This window comes from Sceloporus occidentalis, unplaced genomic scaffold (genome assembly GCF_023333645.1).
Source record: "Sceloporus occidentalis isolate IW3139 unplaced genomic scaffold, rSceOcc1.0.p SCAF_1, whole genome shotgun sequence".
In the NCBI taxonomy this organism is placed as follows: Eukaryota; Metazoa; Chordata; class Lepidosauria; order Squamata; family Phrynosomatidae; genus Sceloporus; species Sceloporus occidentalis.
The window spans coordinates 116,375,747-116,393,073 of record NW_028316981.1 but is presented as its reverse complement, the minus strand read 5'-3'; the positions used below and the strand labels follow the sequence as shown (position 1 = coordinate 116,393,073).

Here is a 17,327-nt window from a genome sequence, read left to right as displayed (position 1 = left end):
TTTTCATATTTGAATCATCACTTTTATTGATGCATGATCAAACAGATGCCCTACTTAAACCTACATTCGAAGTAGTTCTACAGGTGAATACTTGGTGCACAATACTTTTGTAGCCCAACTCTTCCAGAGTGATCTTTCTTCTAGAGAACTAAAATGGGGAAGATTCTGTATGAATAATCCCTTCACATTAGATCAGATTTCTTCAGTAGCACAACAAGAAGCTGCTTACTGCTGCTTGGCAAAGAAGATCTTGCTGTCTTTCACTGTGGGCTTGATGGTGTCACCACCAGGTTGCCAGCCAGCTGGGCACACTGTAGTAAAGAGAAGAACAAAGGGTGTTAGAACAAGTAAGGAAAAAGGTGAATGGCTCAGAACTACAAAGGGCATATACGTAGATCAACAAGACTCTTTAAGTGCCAAAGGGTAACTATGAATGTAATTAAAAAAAAAAAAAAGGGGGGGGGATCAGGACTGGCTGTTTGAACTAGCAGCAAGGTAGCAAAAGAACCCAGCAAAGTGCCACAATTTCTTTGCTAGAAGTCCACATTAAAAACTGCTGACTCCTTTTTTGCCAAGGCCTCTCACTGCAGTCATTCTATAGCTCGCAACAGAAAAAGCAAATAATGTAATTTAATACTTCTGGGGGCAGTTTCTTGTTTCCCAAACACTTTCAAGAAACCCATAAACAGAAAAGAAAAGAAGGCAATATCCTGCCACTGCTGCCTCCTCCTCCCCATTGCAGCAACTGGCCCTCACGGACACCTTGAACCTAAACATCACCCAACACCAAGTATGTTTTGTAGGAATTGTATATTTTCAACAGCTTTCTGCATCTTCATGTCTTGGCTGGAATAGATTGCCAAATCATACTGAGATGCACCAAAGGGTTTTGTGATAGGGGCGGCAAGGCCTAATATCCATTGGTCAAGAAGGTGACTAGTGTCATTGAGTGTCTGATACAGCTCCCAGACATCTCATTTTATACAGAATAACCCATATGCTGAGGTTCTGCTCTCATATAAGCCATCATGGTGAAATAATTTCAATGTTAGATTAGTACTCTAGGATTCAAATTCAGACTCAGCTATGGAAATCTGCTGGATGACCTTGTACAACATACACTCTCTCAGCCTAAGAGAAAGCAATGGCTAACCTCTTTGCAAGAAATCCCTGTTACTGGGTTGCCTTAAGTCAGTCAACATGAAGGAAGATTATAACATCAACAAATAGGAGTCACATGGACTCACCCCAAAACCATGTTGCTTGATCAGGTGAGAGCAGGCACCAATCACATTCCAAAAATACCAGCTCCCAAGCATTTGTATGAAGCAAATTGGTAGCAAGACATAGTAAACCAAATGTTCCAGGGCTCTTTCTGTTTAAAAGTATGGCTGGCACCTGCTTTCCCTCTTCTCCAGCAGCTAATGACCACTGCATTCAAAATAGTATAAACTCCTGATCTTGCAATGCTCAGTAAGATTTTCCTGTAAGGTGTGCAATCTCACAGGACACTTTTCTTTCATAAGTCCTGTGGGATCCTTACGTATGCCCATATGTCTCCAGTCAGTTTTCAGTTGACAAACGATTCTTCCATATTACTGCTTAAAAATCCCAGCAACCCTAGTCCATGTCAGGGTTGGAAATAGCTTCTCAACCACCCAACCAGGATTGCACTACTTAAAGCTAGTGTCAGCTGAGAGTGCTAAAACGCTAGGAACAGAAGGATTTGCCTAAGCTAACAGATAATTTTCCAAAGAGCAGAGAAAGAACAGACACATGGCCCTCCAGAGGCTGTTAGACTGCAATTCCTATCACCCCTATTCATCACAGCCGACTGGAAGGAAATCATGCAAACCACATGTTCCTCATTCCTCCTGTAGTAGGTAAGAAGTGAAATGTTACAAAGAATGGTGTGATTTGGGAGGGAAAGACACAAGTATTGGATAGAAAGGCAGATGAAGGACAAATACCCTGGAGGGGAGCATGCAGACTTGACAGAATGGACCAAAGAAGGCTTCAAGAAAGAAACCCAAAGACAAGAAAGCTTGTATGCTGGAGCAAGAATGAGGAAGTGTTAGTCAGAGAAACTAGCTTTGCAATACCTTAACTGTCTGATGCCTAGCAGGTAAACACTATATAGTGAGGAAGAAGTCTTTTTCCTCCCTCCCGCACAAACTGAAGAACAGTTAGAGTGATTAAACCTGGAATTGAAGTTTGTTTGATGACTGTATATCCAATTGTATACCCACCCTCATTTTGGCTTACCAGACATCTTAGTCTGAAGGGTTCTTAAATAAGTGGTGCCTGCCCTCATATTTGTAATTCCTCCTACAGAAAGACAAACCTGGAGCACACCTCCAGCTATATACAAGTCTGCCTTAACTTCCAAATATTCTCTAGAAGTACATTGAGTTGTTCTTTGTGAGTATCGTTTTTATCCATACTCCAGACATTGTTTTGATACAAATTGAAGCTAGGTTATGAGACTTTGTTTGGGTGAACCTTTAATTACACATATTGTTTCTGTACATGTTGTTGCTGGATCCACAAGTTCAAACTGCTGTTCCAGCTTGATTGCCATCTTCATGTTTGTTCTTGAAGCCTCCTTCAGGAGCTGGCATGAGCAATGGAAGAGCACCTACAATGCTGTGGATGGCTTTAGGCAAAAGAGCCTTCTGAAGTGTTGCCAAAAATGCATCTGGGAAAATTTGAGGGAAGATGCTACTGTAAGGCAACTTCTAAAGCAGGGAGGGGAAATGTGTGGGCCTTGCAGATGTTGGATTTCAACTTCCACCACCCCTTGCCAGCAGAGCCAACGGTGAAGACTGATAAGCAGCTGCAGTCCAATAATCTGGGGGCACACACTTTGCCCACTCCATTCTAAAGTTATAGCCATGTGCAAATTAATCTGTATCTTTTGCTTCAAAGATGTTTGGAAGTTGCAGTGCATTGTCCATGGGGATCCATTCCATCTTTGCCCACTGAAGGGACACAGCAACTGCAGGGGGAGTTGTCTTCTAGTGACCTTTCTAGTGAAAGAGTGACCAACCCTTCTCTGTTCACACCTTAATCCCCCAAACTCCTTGTCCTTACCTTCACCATGCTGGTCAGTGAACTGAAAGGCTTGTACCAGGCGCAACGTCTCGTCCACAGAACGCCCCACAGGGAGATCATTGACAGTAATTTGCCGCACGATGCCTTTGTCATCAATTATGAACAGACCTCTGAAAAGAAAGAAGAACAAGGACATTGCTTTTACTTAAAATATATTCTCTTGCCTTCCTTTATAAGGAGACAAGGCTGTTGCAGAATAAAGAGGCTCCTACCTAGCACTGGAACACCTGGAATATATTACCAACCTGTAATGTCACCTTCCTAATGTAGCCAGTGAGCAGGAAGCTGGAGTTCAACAACTTCTGGAGGACTACATTGTTCCCACCTCTGTTCCAGTGTATTCACCAATAACACCAATTAGTATTAGTAGCAGAGACAGATTAGGGGAGCTCTGAATATCTTCATAGGTATTAAAGCACTGAATTAAGAAGAGTTTGGGATAGGGACATGGACAACTGGACCGTCTTGGAGCCTCTATCCACAGATATTATATTTCCATTTAGAGCAGAGATCTTCCAAGACTATACAAATGAGGGGGGGGGCTCTATATCCCAATAAGAGTGGAAAAGCTTCCCAATGTCTTGCTATATTGCTTTTCCTATTGCTATTCCCAGCTAGGTTTTTGCTGTTTCAATTAAATGGTCCTAATTGCATAGGGACAGCATCCTGCCACTGCAACAGGGATAAATAACCTGTTTAACTGATCACTGGATGAAAAGCTTTGGAGTCCAGTGTGAAGTAGAAGTTTTGGCCAGCTATGCTGAGGCTTTGCAACTAAAAATGGAAAGGACTAATGACTTCTATTGGGCTTCATCATACAGCAGCCATTGTAACATGCTGAGGAACAGGTAGAAGCTAGGTCAGCTGCTAGTTCAACACATTTGTCACCTCTTCTTTTGAGCAGTTCCTATTCTAATTGGTCACAACATGACTTACAGCTACATTAAATCTGGTCATTATAAGAACCTCATAACATGAAGAATTTGTGCCTGAACTTTCTTGTTTGCCCCTTCCCTTCTCCACTTTCCTGCTGCAGAACATGGAATAAGATCACAGTAAGAACTGTGTGGTTCCCCAGATGTTGAAGAACTTTGCTTCCGAGAATTCCTCATCATTGTCTATGATGACTAGAGCTGCTGGGAAATGAACGTTGGTACTTACCTGTGAGACAATCATTTCCAGCAGACGAGGGTCCTAGCATCCTGTATTCTGGGTTTAGCTCCTCCTATTCGCTCCTGTAGGCAGGGACAATAAACAAAAGACCGGCCCCTATATAGGGAGGAGCTAGCCCCCCTGAGCCTCAGTCAATAACAAGCCAAGCGACTAGTAAGGTAAATCAAGGAATGTTAATGTCTGACCTCCAATTAATATTTCAAAACAATGTGCAGTTCTTTACTGGAACATCTGTGAACCTGTGTAAAATAAGACTAATTCCATGGTTAGGAAGCGAGAGACTGGATTAACCTTTACCTCACAAACATTGGTGAGTCCATGCAGAAGCGTGGATGCACTCTGTGTTAACAGGGCCTGTGGTCAGAATTAAGTCTGATTTCATTTGAGGATGAACTTGTCTAGAGGCTTCAAAAATCACCCCAACTCCATGTAGCAGGTTATCATCAACTTGTATGAAGGCTGAGGGGTCTCTCGGCTGAATTAACTGCTGATTAAGGAGTCATGAAATGGGAACAGAGGGCTTGGCAAGGATAGCCCTCTGGTATCGAATTTTGAGGAGACGATTTTCTCCACAAAAAGGATCTGTCAAAGGAACACAAACCTAAATTTTAAATAGTATAGTGGGCCCTCGATATGTACTGGAGTTGGATTCAGGACTCTGCATGGATACCAAATCCATGGAAGCTCAAGTCACACAAAATATAATGGCATAGTAAAATGGAGTCTCCTGTATAAAATAGTAAAATCACAGTTTGGTTTTCTTGGTTTTTGGGGGGATATATATATGTGTGTGTGTGTGTGTGTGTGTATGTGTGTATATTACATTACAAGCTGTGAGCATATAGGTGGCTGGTGTAAGTCTCTATATGGAGCTATATGGTACAATACATCTGAGCACATGTGCTAGCAGAAAAACAAGGCATAGGCACTAGGAAGTCCATTTTCCCAGCCTCAGAAGGCAGTGGACAATGGTGTTGTTTGGGCCAGACCTTGGCATCCCAGTCAGGGATAAGACACTCACCCACACAGCAGCTAACCTTATAACAATAAAATCATAGACTCAGGGAGTTGGATGAGACCACAAGGTCCATCAAGTCCAACCCCCTGCCATGCAGGAAATCACAATCAAAGCATGCCCAACAGTATGCAAAGGAATCTTGTAGCACCCTGAGACCACTAAAAGAAAGAGATTGGCAGCATGAACCTTCATGGCCTTGAGCCCAACTCATCATATGCATGATAGACCTTGTTACAATAGGCCTATCCAGGGCAGGGAGCAGTTGAATGGCAAGCCCATCAGCAGGCATTCTTATTTAAAATGCAACTATCTAGACAAGGTAAGAGGTAATTGTGATCTTTGTGGCAGACTCCTCAGGGCTCTGTAGGATGTCTGAATGGGATTTGAAGCAACCCCGTAGCAGAAAAGCCTGATTATATTGTTTTAAAACACTCATGGAAGAAGGGGGGGGGTCCCCCCCCCATGGAGAGGAGGCTGTTTGTGTGTTTTTGATAAGAATTTTTCTTAACCCCCTGTATTAGTGAGAAACATCTCATGGAAGAAACTGTATTTTTTAGTTTCTTCCCTTTAACAGACATCTCTCCTATGAAAGAAGGGAAGGCAAGGGGAGCCACCTCTCCTGAGGCTAGCTGACTGAGGTTCCCTGTGTTTTATAACAGGAACATAACCCTTATGACAATAAAGTGGAGCTTGGTTGGTCACCTTAATCCAATATATCTATCACCTCATATGAGATTTTTTTTACCAAAGATCCTCAATGCATGTAAGCATCAGAGGTCTGCTGAGTGACCAGAGGCCTTCTCCTTCCTTGAGCCACCCTGTTTATTAGCATTTAAATGAATATGTATTGTTAAAGCTTATGCTCTTAATGAGAAGTGCTATGGCTGATAACAGTTTGCACAAAGGAGGTAGAACCATGTGTTCATCTTATGTCTTAGGCTGTTCCAGCTAAGGCAAAAAGGCTCTGGCCCTAATGGAGACAAGGATAGAGGCCCATGAGGGAGGAAGAAAAGTCATCATGTTGGCTTATGGCTAGCCCCTTCCCTCGTTGAATTAGTTTTCCGGCATCTTCTCTGGCCTGGAAAAAGGAGAGGGGGGCGAGCAGAAACAGCACAACTCAAACCTCATGGGCTAACAGTAATAAAATGAACACCAGAAAAAAGTTAACCAGTATCTCTTGTAAATCTGAGCCCCCAGACCTGTTGATGTGGGGGCTCTCCCCTCCTTTATTTGCCCCATCAAGGGAGGCTGCCTGGGCAGTAGCTTCTTCCAGGCACTGAGGAAACTGCTCTTAAGTTAGCAGTGACTGAAGACCATTGCTAATCATGGGTAGATAGCTGCATATGGCCTGTAGTGTAGCCCTGATACTCACAGGGCATTTTATTTTATTTATGTTTAAAACAGCCCCAACTTCAAGCTGGGGTTTACAAGCTTAGCCCTTTTTATCTCAGGCAAGCTTTATAGTAACCTGGCTGCATGATAGAAGCTGGCTTGGTCCTCAGCTCCCTTCCCACTTGCATAGGTAGCTGGGAAGGACAGAGGGGCTGCTGTGGGACATGGCTCTACATTTACTTGAGGTATGTCTGTGTCCTGAGAAAGGATAATCTCTGATGGAAAGGAGAGGCCAAGCGCTCAAGCTGCTCTCTCAAGAGTGCCATAGTTTGGGGCAGCCAAACACAATTGGGGGTGAAGGGAACTCTCCACCCATGATATCTACAAGTGGTTTTCCCCTTTTTGTTGTTGTCATTTTTGGGGAGGGAACACAGGAGGATTAGTATCCATGGGCTCTCTCATAGAATCCCTGGGTTGGAGGAGACCCCAAGGACCATCCAGTCCAACCCCATTCTGCCATGCAGGAACTCTCAATCAAGGCATACCCGATATATGGCCCTCCAGCCTCTGTTTAGAAGTGGTTGGCAGATGCCATGCTCTCTCTGGGGAGGACATGAAGCCACTTTGTGCTTTTTTTGTGGGATGCTCTGTGGCAGCCAAAAAAGACCATTTTAGAGTTGGAAGCATCAGCTCCCTGCTGGGCCAAGTCTAGCTTCCTTTACAGCCATGCGGCTGTACAACATAAAGGAAGAGTCCTCTGCCTCCTTACACACCATCTCATTATAAGAATTCAAAAGGAATGTGCAGGAGCCCTGGCAACACCACCATGTGTTTCCCAGTCTGCAAAAGGATCCCCCACACCTGTTGGCGTCCTGGGTGCCATTGGGGCCAGAGATGGGAAGGAAGGGGGAGACCAAGGGTTTATGCCCCCATCTGCCCTCCTGGCAGAGTCCTAAACCTTATGCTAGGCATAGTGCCTGCAATGGCCATGGCAGAGGCCTCATGGCAATGCCTGCCCTGAGCGAGGGCATTAGATCTGGCAAAGGTTATTTGGTAGCTGGAGAGAGAGGGCCCCTGGTACTCACCCTTCTCCTGTGTCTTCTGGCTGGCTTGCCTCTCTGACCTTGGCCCTGTTTCAGGCTGTGCAGAGGTGATGCAGAGAAATCCCTTGCCATGGCTTTTGGCTGGCCTGTACTCTGAACTCTGGCCCCAATGGGCTGAGCAGAGATGCTGAGAAGGGAAGTTTCCATGACTTCTGGCCAGTTTCCTCACTGATCCCTGGCCTTAAACAGGCTGGGCAGCGGTGATGTGGAGAAACAGAGACATGGAGGGGATACCCCTCACCATCTGTTTCCACGGCTCTCATGTGCTGCAATGCTGTTTGCAGAAATCTCCTGTGCTCCCACCATGAAAGGGGGGCAGCTTTGGAGGAGAGGGAGAGTCATGGGCAAAGCCAAGACCTTTCTCCAATCCTGGGAGCCATATTAAGTCTTCCTTCATGCTTCCAAGGCATCAAGAGAAACGAAGAGAAGAAAAGGACTGGAGTGGCAGTAGTGAAGAAGCTGCAGAGCAACAGCAAACACATCCCAATGGTTCTTCCTCTGAAGCCAGCTCACTCTGTTGAGCTGGCAGACCCTGAGCTAGGGAAGTCTGAGCTAAGGATGACCCTTAGCCAGTGCTCTTGGGGTCCTCTGCCATAGCCACCACCAAAGAAGGGGGGAAAGGCAGAAGAGAGGTGAAGAAGGGAAGGCCAAGAAAACTCTCAAACCGCTTTCGGAGAAAGGAAAAACCTTGCTGGCTCGAAGAGACACATCCTGTTAGGAGCATAGGCAGGAACAAGACTGAAGCTCCGGGGGGGAGGGGGGCCTAGCTCCTCCCTATATAGGGGCCGGTCTTTTGTTTATTGTCCCTGCCTACAGGAGCGAATAGGAGGAGCTAAACCCAGAATACAGGCGGTTAGGACCCTGTCTGCTGGGAAATTGCCATCCAATTCCTGCCCTGGTATAAGTTATTATTTCGTTTGTTTACTGTCTTTTCCTCAAAACTGGGGATACAAGGAGGTTTACCAAAAATCAATGTTTCAAAATAAATAAGGATTCTGTCAACTGTAAGCCCTTTGAGGCTTACCTAGCATTTAAATTTAAATTTGAGTTATCTCCATACCTGTACGCAATGCCTTCATCCTCCTTCAGGACACCAAAGTTCTTACAGATGTTGTGGCTGACATCAGACACAAGTGGGATGTTCGTGGAACCCAAGCCTCCATCCTTTCTTGGAGTATTGATCCTACAGGAAAATTAATGTTAATATTTGCAACATCACAGTGTTTTAATTAGGTCATCTGCACACCACACTACTTTAGTAATTTAGAATTTAAATGTAGCTAAATTAACCGGCCAAGAATGCAAAACTGTCAGAATAGCAACTGCAACTGGAGGTCCCCTCTGTTTAGCTGTAGTCTGTTTCTCCAGGAGTGTACTATTCTCCACACCCATTTGGTGACCAAAACCACTGCTGTCTGTCTAGTAAGGTGGCTGATAAAGTTCTAGTAGCATCCACGTTTTGCAAGATAAGGCTGGTGTAGACCTTTACACCCTTCAGTCAGTTAACGTTTGCCCAACTCCCTCCCAGTCAGTATGTCTCAAATATGATTCCTGTAATGGATGCATCAACTCTATCCCTCTGCCTCAGTAGATCATAAAGCTGGATTGAAATGGCTCCTGAACTTGAGCATCAAGTGTGTCACCTTATTCACACTCATGCCCCATTATGAGAAAGCTAGAACTCAAAGGGCAGCTAGATGTCCATCTGATTTGCAAAGATCTGGTCAGAGCACCCTCTGCAGGAAGTGCAGTTATTCTTTCATTTAATGTCAGCCTTTAGCATAATACTGCTGGCATGTGCCTCCTAACATGAGAAAAGTGCATACAAGCATTAGGAGACTCACCAGGCCAAATGGGTGAACTGAGAGTCAACAGAGGCAGCGATAACTTCACAGTTGATCTTGCGGAATTCCTCAGCTCGATCGCTGAAAGCTATAATCTCCGTGGGGCACACAAAGGTGAAGTCCAGTGGGTAGAAGAATAGTACTACATATTTTCCTTTGTAGGGGACAAAAAAAAAGAAAAAAAAAAGATGCCACTCAGCAAAATTACCTCAACAACTACAGAACTGGTCCTCTAATCCATAAGACATACCCACCCAGCTTCTCTTGAGGCAAATAATTCTCTTTCATGGTATGTTTGTGTGTGTATATATAAGACAAGGAGTCATCATATACAGGATATTTTAGATATACTTTGCACCATGATAATGATAAGCCTTTGCTGCTTCATCTGGGGCAAAACAAGCCTTCAAATTTCAAAAGAAAAAGTGAATATAATATCATGGATCTAGCCACCATCTGTTCCTGAGCTCAGTGTTTCAGAGCAAAGTTTGCAGAGTTCACTCTTCTGGATGAAAACTTCCTGAACCAATAGTCGGCCTACTGACTACTGGCCACGCGGGCAGAGAGTTGGGAGTTACAGTCACAAAAAAAGGAACTTTTCCAAGTTCTACTTCAGAGGCTAGGGGCTGAGGATAATTTGGAATAAATGATCTTTCTGCCTTGATGCTCCTGTGCTTCAGAAAACAGCTGGATGAAAACTTTTACTTGTTTTACTACTGACTCAGACTGGCCTTGGGAAACCTTCATTTTTGTGTACACTGTCCTAGCCTTCTCATAAACTTGGCAACTCTTGCTACTAATAAACTGAATACAAATAGTCAGGAACCAACAGTATCTTTTACCTTTGTAGTCTGACAACTTTAATTCCTTAATGGCTCCATCTACCACTGCTGTGGCATGGAAGTCTGGAACTGGCTTCCCAATCTGAGCATTGCCGGTGGCCATTTTCTGAAATGTAAGAAAAGTGCAAAGCTATTAAAGTGGCTACTGAGCAGTCTCTGAAAACAAGAGACTTGATACAGAACAGGTAGTAAGAGAATTTAAAAGGCAGCAACATCAGAGCCATGCTCACCCTCCCTATCAAATGTCCAGATGCAAGAAAAATATACACCATTATTCAGCCACTGCAATCACCAGAGTCCTCACTATCAGGTATCTGACCTCTCTCACCTTTAACTACTGCATGTGGAAAGGAAGCACTTCAGAGGAAGTGTTCACACTGCAGCAGACCCTGTCCTTTGGCATTTCTTTCTAGCACAGTGCAGACAGTGAGCAACTGGCACCAGAGGAAGGCATTCACCAATACTCAACTTCCTGGGTGCCATTTAAGGCCTGAAATCAGGCCCACCTCACCTAAAGCATCAGGTTATGATCAAGTTCACCAGAAGCAGGCATCCACAGATAATGAAATTATTTTTCTTCTTAAAGAAATCTTCTAAGCAAGCTGAGGGTTGCAGAGAACAGGGTTCTTTTCTTTTTCTTTAAGTAGTAGCAGTAGTTGCCACTGCCCCCAAAATAGCAATACTACCTACTACTATAGGGAGATTTAGGGAGATTTTACAACTCTTTCTGTCACCTAAATTATACCCACAACTTCTGTAGCATCTAACCAGTCTGTAATTTCAGAAAGAGAGAGAAAAACCTCTAAGCACTGTACAGAGTCTCAATTCATGAGAAACAGTGTTTACCAGTCAAATGCAGCTTTTCAACTCAAGGTAATCCCTAAGCATTAAAAGACTGAGTAGCAAAATGCAGAAAGTTTCTGGTTCAAATAGCCACTTTCAGCTTTGATGTTCTAGAGACATTCTGGCATGAGCAAGTCCCAGTATAGCACCTGTTAACTTGCATGTGTTCCAGCAACTTCTCTAAACCTAATTCAATTAGCTAGAAATTTATTAGTGGTGTAGTCACTCCGACAAGCACTTTCTAATCAAACCCTTACAAAATGTCTGCCTTTTTAAAATACTGTTATCCAACATTTGTGGAAGGGAGTCTCAGAAAAACCTCTGCTTTTTGAAGTACATTTGGTTTGAACTGAAATCCAATTGAATTTCCCCTCGCTATGCCATCCCCAAAGAGCTTTTAATTGTTACCAGAGAGTTTCTCTCACTGTTTTAATATCTGTGTGAGTTTCACAACTGTTTGTGCAGGCCAAGTCCCATAACTTCACAACCATGACTTCACCTCTCAAGTCTCCTCTTGCTTTTTAGAATATTTAGGCTGAGTACACCAACATAGCAATGCAGATGTAGCTTTCACCAAGGTAAACCTGAGCTCCTTCTACACAGCAGCATGTAGGAGATACATGAAGAGGAACATGAGAATGCTGAAAGACAGAACTAGAAGCAAATCAACAAGCACTTATCAACACAACCACATACTCGTTGACATTGCCATACCTAGCTTCATAAAAATCTTCAGTGAACTCCTGCTAGCTAACAAATAGGTGGGCAGGTACTAACTGATCTATTAATATAATAAGCAGTGCTTTCCAGTATGCTAAAGACAAATGTGACTTTGTTTTCTACAGCCAGCACTACAGAGATAGTATTTCAACAAAGTGTGAAGCCAGACTGAGCAGTGTTCTCTGAATTTCTTGTCTTGGCAGAGATTGCTTCACTGGCAATTTCTTCTATGCATTTAACTAAAGCAGCTTGCAGTCTTTAAAAAAAAGTGCTGTATTCAGTATTCTGATAACTCCAGAAAGATGCTCCATTGTGCATATGCCACAACACTTCAAACACTACTAGATGGTGCTAGAACACCAAGAAGCTAACACTGCCTATTGCTGTAGGTGGCACAACATCTTAATTCACAACTCACCCTTAACATCCCTTGCTTTACACAGTATCCCTGCCTGGCAAGGGTTTCCTTGAGAGAAGCACATCCCAGCACTACAAACTGAGCCACGCAAATTGTCTTTCTTGGGAGGGAGCTACCAAGTAGAATGTTACCAAGGCTGTATACATCTGCACCACAGAAATAATCCAGTGACACCACTTTAACTGCCATGGCTTCTGGGAACCATAGCTTGCTGTGGCACCAGATCACCAGAACTCACTGCCTTGAAATTTTGGCACTTTTGGTAGCAATAATCACTATATAATCCATCACCCCACTCAGATTTTCCTGTTACCTCTGCCTTTGAGTTTAGCTATCTCACAGTATCTGGGAGAAAATGAGAATTTCCTAGCAACCATATATGGTTGGCAGCCATGTCTGCTGTAATGCAAAATATTCTGCAGTAGGTTGGGCAATAAATATCCATCAGCTGTACAAAAGACCTATTCCTAGTGGAGATGAGAACAGCTAGGGCTAGTTTGTTGACTTTTCAGTTCAAATGCCCAACTTGTGTTAGGAAAAGACTATCCCATTGAGCTCCTATGCTTGAAGATATAACACTCATTATCCATAAAGATTTTCCAAACACTGCTCATCAGCTACCAAGCAGAGCTCACAACATTCTGAACAAATGCATACATCTGTCACAATTCTAGCAACGCGTGACAGCAGGAAAAAGAATGCCATCACCCACACAAATAATTGTGCTGGAAAAATGCTTTGAGAAACTGCACTGATAAAAATAAATAGAAATGCAGAAAGCGAGCTCTGGTTGGGAATCTGAAAGCAACAGTCAGAGGCAGACCAACATCCAAGAATCTTCCTTCCACTGTCCTCTCCTCCAGTCACACCAGCTTCTCACTGTTCAAGCAAGACCTGAATTAAGTACAAGGCCAGTTTGGGGCAGTGTGGTGTAGTGGTTTGAGCTCTGGACTATGACTCTGAAGAGCAGGGCTTGAATCCCTGCTCAGACACGAAAACTCAGAGTGACCTTGGGCAAATCATAAACTCTCATCCTCAGAAGATGGTCATGGTAAACCCCCTGTGAAGAAACTTGCCAAGATAGGGTTGCCATAAGTGACTTGAAGGCACACAATGTGTGCGCATGCACACACACACACACACACACACACACACACACCAGTTTGGGTTGTGGACACATGGCCTCTACTCTGGACTCTTCAAAGGGTCTGTGATGTGGTTACAATCATTTTTGTGGCAAGAGAACGGTTCTGTTCATTCTTCCAGTCAGCAACACATTTCAGGGTGAAACTGTGCTGCAACCCAATGCAAGGCTGACTTGCAACCAAACCTCATCAGTGAGAGCCACGCCCCCCCCCCCATTGCAATCTTTTAAGAGAATGGTATTTTCACATCCTTAGACAAGAGCCCTTATCTCAAGACTAGAGAGAGAAAGAGGGAGGGGGAAAGTTTCAGCAGAAAGAAAATGGCTTTATCAGGGCCTCCCAGATGTAGGAGGAGGTGTTGCAGAGCCATTTAACCGCTTCTTCTGGATTAAAACGGGTGAAGTCTGGAGGAGGACAATGCCAAGCCATTGTGAGCGTAATCAGATCTGCAGCTACTGGTACAGCTAGTTTGAGCAAAGCATGAGCCTTCAATCTAAAGGACAAAGAGCTGAAAGAACCTGGGGTTACAACACACAATCCCACACCCCCCACCTAGTCCAAACAGCCCCAGAAGACCCCATTTCCACTGACCTAGCTTTCAGGTGTAATTCAAGGGCTGCATCGGCACTGAATAATCCAGTTTGACACTCCATTAACTGCTATAGCCCAATGCTATGGAATTCAGGGAACCGCAGTTTGTTATGGCCTCAGACCTCTCTGACAGAGAAGGCTAAATGTCACACAAAACTATTAATTCCCACAATGCCATAGCACTGAGCCAGGGAGTTAAAAGTGGTGTTGGACTGGATTACTTCTGCAGTGCAGATGCAGCCTAAGTGTCCCTAACTCTGGAGATTTACTCCTGCACTAAAAAAGAAAGGAAGGAAACAAAGAAAAGAAAGGAAGGAAGGAAAAAAGAAGGAAGGAAATGAAAGAAAAGGGAAGGACGGAAGGAAAGAAAGAAAGAAAGAAAGAAAGGAATAAAACAAAAGAAAAGAGGGGAAGGAAAGAAACAAAGAAAGGAAAGTAAGGAAAGAAGGAAGGAAGGAAATGGAAGAAAAGAAGGAAAGAAAGGAAAGAAAGAAGAAAGGAAATGAAAGAAAAGGGAAGAAGGAAAGGAAAGGAAAGAATTGCCCAAGCCTTGTAAAGCTCTGTCTGGGGGTATTCTGCATAGGCTTAAGAGCTTGCCCTCCTTGCCCTGAGCCCAGGTCGCTGCTTCCTTCGCCCTGCGCTAAAACCAAGCAAGGAGCAGTCTTGAAGGGGGGGGGGGGGGGTTCAGGTTAGAAGGCCTGCCTGCTTTGGCACCTGGGGCCTGGCTTTTGGGGGCGAGGAAGGGCCCCTGGAGCCCAGTCCCAGGTGGAAAGGCAAGCAGGCCCCCTCCCTCCCTCCCTCCGTCTCCCCTTTTGCAGCCAATGTCCGAGCCACAAAGGAGAACAAAGCTCTGCAAAGAGGAAGGTGGGGCGCCGCAGAACAAGAGCTTGAAACACTATTCAAAGCATGAAGTCATGCTTTAAAGACTGGAGGGCGTTTTGGAATTCCTCCTCCTGGAGAGAGAGAGAAGGCGGGAGAGTGGGCCTGTCCGGGAAAAGGAGGACGCGCGGCCTCCCCTTGCAAGCCCCCTCTCAGCCAGGGTGCCCCGCGTGTGCCCTCCTCCTCCTCGCCGCCAAAAGGGCCGAAGGCAGGGAGGACAGAGGCTACAAACCCCCCCCCCCCAAAGATCAGCACTAAAGAGAGCGAGCGGGGGAATGGAGGGCAGGTCCCGGGAAAGGGGGACCCCGCTGGCCAGGCAAAGGCCAAGAAGAAGACGGAGGGCAGCTTGGGCGAAAGGGCTCCTCCGTCCTAAAACCGCCTCCTTCCTCCAGGGAGGATGGAGACAAAGCCGAAGGAGAGAGAGAGGCAGGCGCTTCTCCATCTCTCAGGGGAAGGGAGGGAGGGAAGGAAGGAAGGAGGGCCCAAGGCGAGGCCGAGGCGGACACCACCCTCCCCCGCCAGGCCCCAGAGACAAGGGCCCCTCGCTCGCACCCCAGCAGCCCGGCTCCGTCCTCGGCCTCACCTCACTCGCCAAGCGCCCGCAGCAGACTCAGACACAGCCTGGCCCTGGACCGCTCTCCGGAGAAGGAGGCGGGGAGAGAGAGGGAGGGAGGAGGAGGAGAGGCCGGCACTACGACGACGCCGAGGCCCCTTTTATAGCGGGAGGGGAAGGAGGAAAGGCCCCGGCCTCGACGTGGGGCTCAAGGGGAGGCCTTTGGGGATATACAGGGCGGCCAGGGACCCCAAGATGGAGGAGGTTGAGCCTCAGCGGGAAAGACATACACACACAAACACACGCAGACTTGGAGCATGGCAAAAAAGCATATGAGTCTCTTCACTTTTCTTTTCAGTAAGCTTTAATTTTTATCACAAGCTTGACTTTTCTTCTTCAGCGTCCTCCGCCGGGAGCCTGGCCAGGAAGCAAGGCTTACTTACTTTTCTAGCAGGGTTTGGGCTTTTATTGGGTCTTGGCTGCTGCCACTTTTCTTGAGCCTCCCTCCCTTTGACCATGAGGACTAAGAAGCACCAATTCACGTTTCTGGCAGGGTTCTTCGCTTATATTTGGTCATGTCCATATATATATGTATATATATATATATATATATACACACACATACACATATACTTTTATTTTTATTTTAATATATGTACCTATATATTATATAACATATATAGGGACATGACCAAATATAACTGAATATATATTTGGTTTGTAGCTTTTCTTTGGCCATGTCCTCCATTTTCCTTCAACGTCTTCCAAATATAAGCGCATATATATATATATATATATATGGACATGACCAAATATTAGCGAAGAAACACTCCTAGAAATGCAAATGCATGTTTGTTGGTCAGGTTCAAAATGGAGGACGTTGACGAAAAATGGAGGGACATGGCCAAATAAAAAGACACTCATAGAAATACCAATTCATGCTTCTTACAATCAAAATGGAGGGCATGGCCAAAGGAAAGTTTAAAAACACTCGTAGAAATGTAAATTCGTGCTTCTTAGTCATGCTCAAAGGGGAGGACATTCAAGAAAAGTGGAGGACAAGACCAAATAAAAGCTAAAACACTCATAGAAATGTAAATTCATGCTTCAGTCGAGCTGAAGATGGAGGACATTCCCCCCCCCCGTTTTATTTATTTATTTGAATATTCCAGAAAAGGTTTCTACACATATACCCCATACAGATACCGATATACAGTATTTCAAATCAATACAAGCGTAGAAAGGACAAGTATATATATAAATAATAAAAAGTATAAGTATAAAAGGGAGAAGTTAATATTATTTTATCCAATTTTCTTACTATGATTTTCCCAAGATGGAGGACATTGATGCATTTTGAAAGAGGAAAAAAGTGTAAACATGTTTTTGACAAAATTAAGTTTTAAGAAAAGCTAGGAAAGAAAACATAACATTTTCAATTTAAGATAGCATCAGTAAGGTAAAATTGCCAAAAGCTGTTAATAAGGAAGTAATGAACAATGTATGAAAGAACAAGCCACCGTCAATTAGCGTGTGCATAAAACATCTAGCGGTAGCCATGTTGGCCATATAGCAAATCCAGTAACACCCAAACAATGATACCTTTATTGGGCCAACCCAAATGCACAGTTACATGTTGCAAGCTTTTGAAGTCAGCCTGGCTTCTTCATAATCAGGCAAAGAGGAGAAAGAAATTGGAGATACTAGTTCTAGGCCTGCATTTTCTGTTTCTGGCCTGATGTCAGCAAGGAG

At 44.5% G+C, this 17,327-nt stretch overlaps 1 protein-coding gene across 2 annotated transcripts; it reads right to left on the bottom strand.

Annotated features, from left to right (window-relative positions):
* On the bottom strand, positions 1-17,283 carry PRDX2 (peroxiredoxin 2). 2 transcript variants are annotated; one of them, XM_089532312.1, is made up of 6 exons: positions 17,178-17,283; positions 10,427-10,532; positions 9,585-9,738; positions 8,801-8,923; positions 3,094-3,224; positions 1-311 (listed from the first exon to the last, which is right to left on the bottom strand). In XM_089532312.1, the coding sequence occupies exons 2-6, from the start codon at positions 10,527-10,529 to the stop codon at positions 226-228; spliced, it is 597 nt and encodes a 198-aa protein (XP_089388438.1). In that variant the 5' UTR covers positions 10,530-10,532; positions 17,178-17,283; the 3' UTR covers positions 1-225. The 2 variants fall into 2 exon arrangements, with proteins under 2 accessions (XP_089388438.1, XP_089388428.1); XM_089532302.1 differs by lacking the exon at positions 17,178-17,283 and adding an exon at positions 15,606-15,710.
* Between the last annotated feature and the right edge of the window lie 44 nt (positions 17,284-17,327).